Genomic DNA, 13,162 nt, shown 5'->3' on the forward strand with positions numbered 1-13,162 from the left:
CCATAAGGAGATACCGAATAAACTTTCGAAAGAGACATCTTTACACACAGCATGAAATCGATGAGTTTCCTGCTCTCATGTGATTGACAGAATATGATCGGTCCTGATCATCGGATGTTTTTAAACAATCGGCCAATAGTCGATAACGGGAAAAATAGCCTTTGTGTGTTATTGGTGGTTCCAGGACCGGTCACGCCCACGGTGATTCCCATAGAGAGATACCAAACGAACATTTTAAAGAGAACACTTGTCAGTCATATGTTTCAATAATTTGCTCGCCTACAAACTGGGTGCTCTGATACACATCTACATATAAATACCAGGAAACAAAAGCTGAAATTTGAAACTCTCTTCTCATATTCATCTTTTGATCTCAAGCCCAAATGTTCTCAGTCTACAGCAAAAACAAATTCATTGGTCTTTCCGTTCCAATAGTTTCGGAGGGGACTGTAGATATAAAACGCATACAGTGCATCCGGAAAGTATTCACGGCGCTTCACTTTTTCCACGTTTTGTTATGTTACAGCCTTATTCCAAAATGGATTAAATTCATTATTTTCCTCAAAATTCTGCAAACAATACCCCATAATGACAACGTGAAAGAAGTTTGTTTGAAATCTTTGCAAATTTATTTAAAAAAAAAAAAAAAAAAAAAAAAAACACATGTACATAAGTATTCACAGCCTCTCCCACGACACTCAAAATTGAGCTCAGGTGCATCCTGTTTCCTCTGATCATCCTTGAGATGTTTCTACAACTTGATTGGAGCCCACCTGTGGTAAATTCAGTTTACTGGACATGATTCGGAAAGGCACACACCTGTCTATATAAGGTTAACAATGCATGTCAGAGCACAAACCAAGCCATGATGTCCATGTCCAAGGAATTGTCTGTAGACCTCCGAGACAGGATTGTATCGAGGCACAGATCTGGGGAAGGATACAGAAACATTTCTGCAGCATTGAAGGTCCCAATGAGCACAGTGGCCTCAATCATCTGTAAATGGTAGAAGTTTGGAACCACCAGGACTCTTCCTAGAGCTGGCCGCTCGGCCAAACTGAGCGATGGGTAGAAGGGCCTTAATCAGGGAGGTGACTAAAAACCCAATGGTCACTCTGACAGATCTCCAGTGTGTCTCTGTGGAGAGAGGAGAACAACCATCTCTGCAGCACTCCATCAATAAGGCCTGAATGGTAGAGTGGCCAGACGGAAACCACTCCTCAGTAAAAGGCACATGACAGCCTGCCTGGAGTTTGCCAATTAGGCACCTGAAGGATTCTCAGACAATGAGAAACCAAAGACTGAACTCTTTGGCCTGAATGGCAAGTGTCATATCTGGAGAAAACCAAGCACCAGTCATCACCTGGCCAATACCATCCGTTTAGTGAAGCATGGTGGTGGCAGCATCATGCTGTGGGGATGTTTTTCAGTGGCAGAAACTGGGAGACTAGTCAGGATCGAGGGAAAGATGAATGCAGCAATGTACAGAGACATCCTTGATGCAAACCTGCTCCAGAGCGCTCTGGAACTCAGACTGAGGCGAAGGTTCATCTTCCAACAGGACAACAACCCAAAGCACACAGCCAAGATAACAAAGGAGTGGCTACAGGACAACTCTGTGAATGTCCCTGAGTGTCCCAGCCAGAGCCCAGACTTGAACCCGATTGAACATCTCTGGAGAGATCTGAAAATGGCTGAAAATGGCATCATTCTCAAAAAGACTTGAGGCTGTAATTGGTGCCAAAGGTGCTTCAACAAAGTATTGAGCAAAGGCTGTGAATACTTACGTACATGTGCTTTTTTTTTTTTTTTTTTTTTTTTTTTTTTTAATACATTTGCAAAAATTTCAAACAAACTTCTTTCACGTTGTCATTATGGGGTATTGTTTGCAGAATTTTGAAGAAAATAATGAATTTAATCCATTTTGGAATAAGGCTGTAACATCATAAAATGTGGAAAAAGTGAAGCGCTGTGAATACTTTCCGGATGCACCGTACATGTAGAAAATGGAGGCTGCCTCATATACAGTATATTTAGATGAGCTACAGAACTTTCAGCAGGGTGCAGTGAAGCATGCGTTGGTAAAGTCCAGCCCAGGATGAACAAACTTTATGTACAATAGTAACACATGTTCATAACACTATGTACCACTCAGTGCAGGTTATATATTTCCTAATCTTCATAAACCTTAACTTCTGGTGTTAATGAGTAACAAGAGAGATCAGCAGAGTACAGGGTCATTTGGAAATCAAAATCTTTTATTACAGTTAAGCACATTACAAAAATGAGTATTTCGTCCAATGATTTAGTACTGAATATGAGGAGATCAACTTCACCACTAGCAGACATACGTACAGTCGAGCATGTACTAAACCCAGGAACAAAAAAAAATAATGCAAAGACAGTAGGTGTTCAAGTCAGGGTTAGTACTGTGTCTCTATAACAAGGCATGAAAATCATTTGGTCTAGCACAATGAGGAAATGGCTAGACAGCTATATAGATTTTAAAAAAACAAAAGAAAAGAACAAAATGGTGTATGAATGAAGAAATCAAGATGATATGGAGTGAACTAGTGTGTCAGCTTCTGCCTGAATCTCAGTTGTTTTCTTTTTGCCTTGATTTTGTGCAAAATATGGACAGGATGATCTCGGGTGAACTCGACAACACAGAACAGGCACTTGAGCTTCCTGTAAGAGTGTACCCAAAAAATAATAATAAAAATATATTTTTTAAAAAGACACTATACACCAGCTAGTTAGCTAATTGAGGTCCTCCTACACCAGCACACACTTGTAAACAGTGTTTTTCAATCACTGTAACTTCTAACCAGAATCAATAAGATCTACAGTTCTCAATCCAACACTGGATCAGGTAGAAATGTCTCCAGAAACTAGGGAAGGGACAAATTCTAACTGCATATGGGTTTGGTCACGAGAATAAGACGTCTTGATTTGGATCATGACATGAATGTTTAAAAAAAAAAAAAAAAAAAAAAAAAAAAAAAAAAAAAAAAAAAAAAAAAAAAAAAAAAGACAAACAGTAAATGTCAATGAGTCATCTGGAAAAAGAACAACATCAGCTAATTCTGGGGTTCAAGTGAGTCTTTAAGTACATCAGTCATTATTTATTATAGAAGGTTCATGTGCAGAAGGGTATGTTTAGAGGGAAAAAAACCAAGACAAGTCATGCTTGTGCATGCCAGGGATGACAAAAGACACAGCTTGGAACCTGTAATAACAGTAATAAGCCATGGATTTGTGGTATAATCTTGGTGTTTCGTAACGTCCTCACGATCAATCAATCAAACACCTCACGCGAGTTACACAACAGCTTTAAGATTACACCACAAACTTATGGAGGCGTTTAAAATGACCTGCTTGACTGAAATGGTCATTAGAGACGAAACTGTGAGGCAAACACGACCAAAATGAAGAACACTGAAGTGACCTCAGTGGGACGCTGGACTCGAGGCCCCTGAGCCATCAAGCAGCGCTCATCTGATGCAACCTTGAGCAAAAAGGTCAATCCGTCCTCTGTTGGGCGTAGTGCAATAGAATAAAATTAGCTGTGAATCGGGAACACACACACACACACACACACACGTACAACACAAGAGTAAAAGTATGAGTGTGCTTCAGCGATCCATCACTCAGCTGTCAGTCGTACTCTCATAAAAAATAAAAAAAAAAACACAAAGGGAGCCAGCAGCTATCATACTTTAATACATAGAAATATAATTAGTACAATTTGAGTTAAACGTCTACGCCACCACCGTTCAGATGCTTTCTATGGAGTGTATTTTCTTTCTTTCTTTTTTTTTCTTTCTTTTTTTTTTTTTTAAATATCAAAAAAAGTTATATCAGAAGCATTAACCGTACTACGTCTAAACCCCGTTACTGAATAAAACCTACAGCAGATTCACTACATCCCCACTCCTTACTCAATACTGGGTCATGTTCACTACGATTCATTGTGCACGAGCCATCGCAACGTCGACGCTTGCAAATGCATTCAAACGCCTGGGTTTTTGCTCATGAATTCACAAACCCATCCATACATGTAATCTCAATTCCTTTGTGTGTGTTTATATGCACTGGATTGAATTTGAATATTGTTTGTTTTTTTTTGTTTTTTAATCAGTAGTAAATTAAAGGTCAACTCTATCTTCAGGATGATCAACAGTAGTTTAACTGGGCAGTGACCAACATCCATTCTGTTGAAGCAATGCGTAATCTACGACTCCATCTATCGGTGACCAAGCGACGCAAATCAGCAACACATCAGGGGCAGCCAATCATAGTTCACATTAAATCATCCATCTTTACCCTACAACCAAAACTACCATTTTTTTTTGTTTGTTTTCAATGAGTATAATAAAATTAATATTTTCCAGCTTTGCTCAGTTCATTCATAGATAAGCTCTGTTTGCTTATATACAATAAAGTGATGCCGTACAAGGCACGCATTTAAAATCGTTCGGAAATATAGGAACATAAATTAACGGATTATCACATGACGAGCTCCGAGTCAAGTGAGCGTTCTCTCATGCTGTCTGTTTTATACATGTGCTTGAGTTATGTGCGTTTTTTTTTTGTTTTTTTTTGTGTGTAAAACTGCAAGTGTGTGTTCTGCTCCAAGAGACGATGACAGCCTCATGGCATCCAGGATGTGTTTAAAAAAAAAAATTGGGTTGATTTGTGCTTAGATCCACCCTCGTGTATACACCGCTGATCCTCGCTCGTTCTGTCAGTCATTGCCAGGAGCTTTCCAGGCAACTGCAGCTGCTAACCTCATCACAGCTTGGTGTAATTTTTCTTGATGGCAAGCATGTGTTCGAGTCAGATGCTGTCGACGAAGCTGCCGGGAAAGAGGCCCGTTCGGCCGTTCCTCTGGAGCGTGCCTTTGAACCAGCCGTCCTCGCGCTTCTTGTGCACAAACACGATGTCGCCTTCCTTCAGCTCCAGCTCAGCCTCGCTCTGTGGAGGGTAAGACACCACCACGCGGTACCTGCACAGGAACAGCATGCGGGTTAATCACCGTGTGGAACAGGGTAAAGGCATTTGGGTGACCGTAAACAGTGTACACTCAGAGACTCTGTGAATGGAGGAACAGGAGGGTGGTGCCTAATAAACTGACTTTCAGAGTAAGTGACTGCATAAGTCATATGTTTCCCTTAACCAAAACATCCACTTATAAAAATAAAAAAAGCCACAAAAAGTGAGCAGCAGGGTGCGACCAGAAGTCACCTGCAATGTTCTAAATATCATGTGGTCCTGCACGCATATGGCAAAATCATATAGTCGAGATCAAACAATATAAAGCCTTTTGAGTTTTATATCATTCATTATGTTTATCATAAGTGATTACTGTACTTCAAGGCGCCATCTACAGGTACGAGAATGTAACTACAAGGTAGAATCATCCATCCATTTTCCATACCACTTATCTTACACAGGTCCGTGGGATTAAACCGGAGTACCCGGAGGAAACCCCTAAAGCACGGGGAGAACATGCAAACGTGCTAACCACTAAGCCACCGTGCCCCCTTTAAGGTATTGTACTACAAGTCATTAGAGTTTCTGCCTTGAAAAGCTGTTTCTGTTGCATCTAAACACACGAGTGGAGTTCATCAGCGTGAAAGAAACGTGCAGGTCCCTGTGCAACAATTACATCGTACCCTGACCTCCAAGTGTATGCGTTCCAGAGTAGTACAGATAAGTATTTAATTAAATTAATGAAATGAATAATTAAGCACTCTGCCTTAAATTTACTTCAATGAAAAATAAGTAGTTTGGGAAGGAAATGGAAGGAAAATTGCAGTAAAATGTAATGGAGATCAAGTCCCTTTGATTTTTCCGACATGGCAAAGTCTTAAAGATGGAGAGGTCTGAGCTTCACACCGTCAGTAACATGGTAAGACCACGACCGTGTAACTGTTATAATGTTAAAGAATAATTCAAAATCGAACATGACTATAAACGGATAAGGGTTATGACACATCGTTCTTTAACAAAGCAAACACTGCTGAGGTATAAGAGGAATAAAACATGTTATGATAAGAAAATCAATTTCTGGGTAACTATCAAACTACTCCGCCATTGATTGTTGTCTTAAAACAGCATGTTGAATTTGATCAAACTTGAACAGAACCGCTAAAGTAAAGGCCTGTTTAACCGAACGTACTGTTGTTCAGTTGTTTTTAACCGTATAAACTTGCACTGGATCAGCATTGTGACCTCCTGTGTGCAGAATAAACATTGAGAGGGGGAAAAAAAAAAAGAAGAAGAAGAAAAAGAAAAAAAGGTGACAGACCTAAAAATGCGACTACAGATTCAATACACTCTTCTATTTCCTGCCCTGCATTTCAAATGTTCTTTAAACAAACGAAATGTGATTACAATTTCAATGCCAGATCTCCCCATGTGCCTGAGCTGCAACGCTCAGTAATCTATTATAATCACTTTTTTTTGGCTTTCATCTAAAAAAAAAAAAAAAAAAAAAAAAATTTACAATGTTTCTGTACCTCTCGCACACTATTGGCCGTCCATCATGCTGCATGGACAGGAGAGAGGAGCACGGTTGCCGTGGTGGCGGTGCAATGGGGGCGGAGTTTTCCTGACAGCCACTCCTGCGTGCAGCATCAATATTTGATGATGATGATGATGATGATGATGAAGGTGCAGGTGTCTCAGCTTCCAAAGGACAAGCCCCGGTCCGACAATGGTTTCCACTGGCCACCGCTGTTGGGTTGGGCACGGGCATTTCAGGTGCCATGGCTCCTTGCGGCATGTCTGCCGTGGCAACGGCTTGCTCTGCCTCCAGAGTCGGGGAAGATGGGGGAGAAAGGCGGAGTTTCTTTTTATTTGACAACAGCTTCAACAGGCCTTTCTTCTCTCTCTAAAGTAACAAGAGAGTACAGGAATTTATCATAAACACACAGAACAAGGCTGATAGGAAGCTGAAATGCTCTCATACAGGTTTTAAGGGGGGGGGGGGGGGGGGGACGACGACGACAAATCACCACATTCTCTCGCATGCTTTTATCATTGTTTCAGGACCCACATATTTCTCTGTGTCTTTTAAACCAAGGTCACCTTTACTCATCAGTGAATTTAAATTAGCATCGGAAGCCAATAATGGGGCAGTTCTCTGATTGTCTGTTCAGCCAAGTGAGCTACTTGAGTTAAACGGGGACATCACATCGCTACAGGTCAATGTCCAAAGTTATTTTTAGCTGCATTGTTCGTTACGCTGGAATTTCTGATTCAAACATGTCAAAAATCCTATTATACTGTACATGCTCACTAACAAGACTAATTTCTCTCCTGGCGTGTTATCCTCCATTTTCTTTTCTCACTTGCCCACTGAGTTGCAATCCAACTGGTCAGGAGATGAAAAAGCTGGAGCTTTTTTTTTTTTCTTTTCATTTTTTAATTTTGAACCTTTTTTTATTATTATTATTTATTAAAAAAAAAAAAAACAAAACTTTTGGAGGCAAAACTGACGACCATTATGACGATTTTTTTTTTTTTTTTAAAAAAACCAACCATTTACCACAGGAGTTAACACGTGCACTGGAGTTTGAGGGAAAAAACAGCAAGTGGGATCCTAAGAAAGTATCTTGATCTGCTGCAGATACATTTGTGCAGCTAAAAGGCACAAAAATGTACAGTCCCCTGTCGCAGACTCTCACAACGTTTCAGGCATCAACTGATGTTTTCCTTGGCCGACCTGCTCCATCTCCGATTGCTAGTACACCAGTAGTTTATTTCTTTTTCAAGACAGTCCAAATTGTTGTATTGGCTATGCCCGATGCTTGTGCAATGGCTCGGACTGATTTTCCCTCTTTTCTCAGGCTTGCCTTTCTCCCACACACAGCTATTTGGTCTTCCTGTTGGTTTATCTGTTTTAACAACAAACACAGTCTTCATGCAAAACTTAGGGCTCAAACCAACAGTAGACATTCAGAGCTATTAACTGTTTAAGCAATCAACCTAACAAGGCACACCCGTCAGTCGCATGTTCCAATATTTTTGATCACTTGAAAAATGGGTGGGTTCAAATGAAAAGTGCCATGTTCCAAGTTGTTTAACATATCAGATCATAGATTTGAATATCTGGAAATGAAACCTGAAAATCTGATCCATCATCTCATGGGTCTCATAGTATTCATCTTTTGATCTCAAACCCAAATATCTTCAGTGTATAGCAAAAAACCAAACGTATTGGCCTTGCCGTTCCAATACTTTCCGAGGGGACTGCAAGCCTGGCTAATTACCTGGCCACGTCTCAAAACTACTCACTAACTGTTCCTATACGTAATGTGATGTGTATGCAACGTGGAATGTTTTCTGCGATACCATATCTTTCAACATTCCCCTTTTCATTACTGATACATAAAACAGCTACTATTTAATTTCTCACACAGTGAGACTGTAATCCTTGAGGTGTCCTCGAGTGCAGCTTTTCATAGAACAGCCGCCACACAGACAGTCTCAGTTCTTCAAAAACACCTTGAAGTGTCACGGCTTTAAGGATATCAACTTGCGTTTCTTGTGAGGTAGAGGCTGATGAAAAATGTGAGCTGTGCCTAACATCCCTGATCCCAGCAAAAATAAAAAGGGCAACATCTATCTGAATTAGACTGATGATATGAGAGGTACCAGTCCGGGAAATGACGTACGTGGAGGAGGCTCCTGGCTGAAGGAGACAAAACCTTCGAGCAGCGAGTGTGAAGTATTTAATATTTATACCACGGCAAGGTTGAATTCTGAACAGACTGGCCAGAAGGTGTTGGTTCACTTTCTATAACTGAAGCTCTGACTGTTCTGGCTACAGGTCAAATCCCAGGTTTATATAAATGCGCTGGTTCTAATACATGATCATTTCTATAGTAAGAGTAGTAACCTAGACAGGAACTTGTATGCACAAGAACATCTCCTTTTCAGAAAGCTTCACCATGTCTGTTCATTCAGCATTTAAGAAAGGAGTCATTAGGCTGCCATTAGCTGGTGTTCTTGCACTGCACTGCACAACATCTCTCTCCGATTCAAGCCATTAAAGACTACTTAATTAGCTAATTAGAGGAAGTAAGCGAGCACATGCATACAAAATTCCCCCAAGTGTGATTACACGATTCTCAACTTTTCCTCAGCTATCATTCTCATCAGCAAATTGAACCTCTCGGATGGAACTGCAGTGCCTCACCTTGCAGTCCTTGTCTAGTTTACAAGCAGGAGCCTGGTTCGCTGCGGTTGCACCGAGAGGCTTGGCGTTACCGGGAGCGACTGGGAGCGACACCATGGCGACGGGTCTCATGCCATCGACCTCCAAAGAAGCAGCACTGATGTTGGGTGGGGTAAGTGAGGCGGCGGCGCAGCCCATAGACACTCCCATCCTGCTTGACGTAGGGTTCGAGGCGGACACGCTGCCAGGTGATGGCTGCGGACACACAGCCAGGTGAGGCAGGAAAGCCATGGCGTTCTGGGATTGGATTGGCGTTACGGCTGCAGTGGGGCGGTCCTGATTGTGGCACACCGCTAAACATCGTGCCAAAAGAAAAGGACGGACTGCGTTAGTCGGTGAACAAAAATGTCATCTCTTTACAGTATTTCCTGCAACACGAGAAAAACTAGTGGAACTTCAGACTTCCATATGGAAATTAGATTGGATTAAATTGGAGGTGTGTATTAAGAAATTGCCTTTAAATAACGCATTAGCGTGAGAGAGATATAGTGATATCTTACCGGTCCTCACAGCGTTACGTGCCTGGTTCACCGTCATCTGTGACGTCACATGCATGAGCACTTTGGGATGCTGACCAGGAGGCATGTGAGCTGCTGTCACTACAGCTGCCGGAATGGGGCTTGAAGGGGCTGGACCTGTGCAAATAGGAAGGGGCTTGTTGGGGTCAACGCCACCCAGGGCAGCTCCGATCGGAGAGGACGAGGAGCTAACTATGGTGACGCCGCGTCCAGCCTGCGAGCACATTCCTAACGGCACTTTGGGCTGACTGTTACTCGCAACCGTCCTGAAAAACAACAACAACAAAAATATTTATATTTTGAATAACATCTAAACATATGAATACGGTTTATTAATGAAGGAAATTCCGACTAACATTGAAAACATGTTTTGTAAAAGATGGTAAGTAGAAAGCAAATAAAAATGCAATTAATACATGAAAAGTGCTGGACTAGTCGGCTTTCAATATCAACCAATAACCAGAGTGTGTATGTATGTATGTATGTATACGTATTTATATAATGGTACCTGCTGACAGGACTCATGTAGTTGCCAGGAAAAACTCCGATCTTGCCAGTGTGCATGGACGTTCCTTTAAACCAGCCGTCCTGACAGCGCTCCAGCACCAGGAACATCTCGCCCTTTCTCAGCTCCAGCTCATCCTCCTTACGCGGTGTATATGGGAACATCGCAACGTACCTGAGAGTCAACACACACAAATCATTTAATCACCCCTCGCACTGCAAGTATATAATCTAATGCATGAGGTCAAGCTAAAACACCGCCACAATTCACTCAAAGACATAGTTTACAGTGTGAGGTCATAAAAAAGTGCCCAATTAATTAATTAAAAATTTTTTGTAAATACACTCAGCGACCTACAGATTAGTCACGCATGATTCATGGAAGTGAGAGTGATGCTGAAGCAAGAGGTGAAAAGTCAGGAGACAAACTCAGAGTCAGACCCTGGTATGGGACCCAAGAGACTGTGATTGCAACGCTCCCCACTCCCCACCCCCCACCCCACATGCAGTGCTGACCTCTGAACTCTCACCTGCGCTCGGGCACGCTCAGCTGCCATTCAAGTAAGAGCAGCGAGGTCAACCGGAGGCAAAAATCTCACGTGCGTAGAAAATGAAAAACACGCACGGCCGTATATTTTCTGCAAGCGTGCGTGTTGTTTTAACACTTACACAGTCGGTCTCTGGCGTCCGCTCTGGTCGCTTGCAGTCGGGGACGGCCTCTGCCCTGCGGCCAATGATGACGCAGCGCCCATAGAGGAAGATTGTGGGGGAGGAGGTGGAGGAGGAGGCAACGTGTCCTGAAATAAACAAGCAAACAACACCGATAAATTCTCACGCATCATCATGTTACGCTCTTAAGTATCAATTTCTTGGGGGAAAAAAAAAAAATGCACATAGTAACACAACAGAGCGTGAAAACATCATAAAGATACACTATGATTCCGACACCATGCTTTATTCATAGCACGGCAGAACGCGATCACAATGCTGTGTGGAAATGTCAAGAGGAGGAACTACCCCATGTAACACATGATGAAACATCTTGAACCTAAAACCTGTAATTTGGGCTTTCTTTGCTGAAGGCTCCATTGTGAGCAAGGTTTACAAAACGGATTACATGCTGGAAACGAACCGAATTTTAACCCAATCTTCCGCTGAAAGAGAATTACTCACAGTCTACAGATTTTTCCGTACGCGTCCATTTCCAAAGCCAAACACGAAGCACATCTACTCTCGGATTCGTTATCTTTCAATTCGGTGTGTTGGCTAGAAAACTCCGAAGCTATTAAAGCGAGGGGTCTAAAACAAATTACTCTAAGCCATGTCGTGTAGTTTCCCCAACAACTCAATGCACTGAAAATGAAGAGATATGGACAGCAGAGGACACACAGAAGACACACACACAGACATTCGCAGGCACATCAATCACTCACAGACATGAGTGTGTGGTCTAAGGCCAAGAGAGCACCGGGGTGTCTTAGTATCAGATGGCACACTGTTCTTGTCCTCCTTTCCAATTTCAGCTGGTGTTCATGTGTGTGTGTGTGTGTGTGTGTGTGTGTGTGTGTGTGTGTGTGTGTGTGTGTGAGAGAGAGAGAGAGAGTTCAGTTGGGTTTACAGCTGATGCTTGAACCGAGACTATTAGTTCAAGCATCTGCACTCACACGCGCACTCGCTCACACTCTCACACCCCCCAATATTCATTAAGCATGGAAGATTAAAATCAAAACAATGCATTATCCAGGTTTTGGTAAGTCCAACGCTTGATCAGTGATCTTGCTCGGAGCAGCACAGACAGGAAGTGTTTCTGATGCACGTGTTTGAAATATAAATTACACACCAGCGTTTCTTTTTTTTTTTTTAAACTACAAATTTGTATTTTTACATGCTTCAAAATAAAGTAAATAGGCATCCTGTGGCTTCATCTTGTAAAGTTAGTCATGTGACTGGTGCTGTAGAAAATTGTGAGGATCTGCACCAAAGACTTCTCAAACACCGGTTACCTTCGCAACACCTGACTGACAGCAATGTACTGAATCTCTGAACCTCTTTCAGATCCGCAGCAGGGGAAAGTGAATACAAAGAGTGTTGGAACTGACCACTGGGATGGAGGCATAGCTGGTCTCCGGAGGAAAAGTGAAGACCGTCGCCGTTGTTACAGGACTGCTCGGAGGTGGCGTGACGATGAGGCCTGTTGTGCAAATGTGAACCTATGTGAAAAAGGGACGCAAAGACAGGCGTGTTAACTGGCCAGCATCAACCTGCAGAAATATGGAGACTAAAGACACAAACATTCTCTTAAAGAGAAAGGAAAAAAACAAAGTCAGGGGAATGTCTCAGATCCTCATAAATCAGACAGGACAAGCCTGAGCGTGATGGCTGTTAAAAAAAAAAAAAAAAAAAAAAAAAAAAAAAAAAAAAAGGTCTATTCTGAAGAGACGCATCTGTCTTCATGGTTTTCCTTTTCCTCTGCCTATAAGCCTGGCTAGGCAAACACGACTTGCTCTCATGAAGAACACGCCGCCTCAACTTAACCCAGCCTACAGAGCTGACCTGAAACTGTCAGAACCAATGAGAACACATCTTTGGCAGTAGGAGAATCGTATGACACGGCAGCCCCTCTGGAGCTGTTTGAGAGATCTAGTGGAGCTAATTACTGTCTAGAGTAGGCTATGCAAAAGGTGAGCCCCGTGTGAAGCAACTCGAGGTATAAAAGAGCGAGAACAGGACATCAGATTAGACATGAAATCCTGACCTCGGCACACAGATGTTAACAAACGCTTCCAGATGTTCTCAGTACAGACAAATACAGGCGTTGGCAAATCATACATTCATTAGCAAGCCCAGTGGGCAAGAGAAAACACCAAATTTCCATGATTTAGATGTCCAGAAG

The 13,162-nt window shown here is 42.2% G+C and overlaps 1 protein-coding gene across 1 annotated transcript in view; it reads right to left on the minus strand.

The window, feature by feature from the left end:
• Positions 1-2,237: 2,237 nt before the first annotated feature.
• The window catches only part of sh3rf1 (SH3 domain containing ring finger 1), a 51,320-nt gene continuing 40,395 nt past the window's right edge, over positions 2,238-13,162 (minus strand). The window contains exons 6-12 of the mRNA XM_017456790.3: positions 12,369-12,479; positions 10,939-11,066; positions 10,274-10,444; positions 9,748-10,031; positions 9,209-9,540; positions 6,525-6,898; positions 2,238-5,008 (exon numbers count right to left, since the gene is read on the minus strand). Of these exons, the coding sequence (XP_017312279.1) occupies positions 4,840-5,008; positions 6,525-6,898; positions 9,209-9,540; positions 9,748-10,031; positions 10,274-10,444; positions 10,939-11,066; positions 12,369-12,479 (1,569 nt within the window). The 3' untranslated portion in view covers positions 2,238-4,839. The remainder of the gene's footprint in view (positions 5,009-6,524; positions 6,899-9,208; positions 9,541-9,747; positions 10,032-10,273; positions 10,445-10,938; positions 11,067-12,368; positions 12,480-13,162) is intronic.

Source organism: Ictalurus punctatus, chromosome 2 (assembly GCF_001660625.3).
Source record: "Ictalurus punctatus breed USDA103 chromosome 2, Coco_2.0, whole genome shotgun sequence".
NCBI lineage: Eukaryota > Metazoa > Chordata > Actinopteri > Siluriformes > Ictaluridae > Ictalurus > Ictalurus punctatus.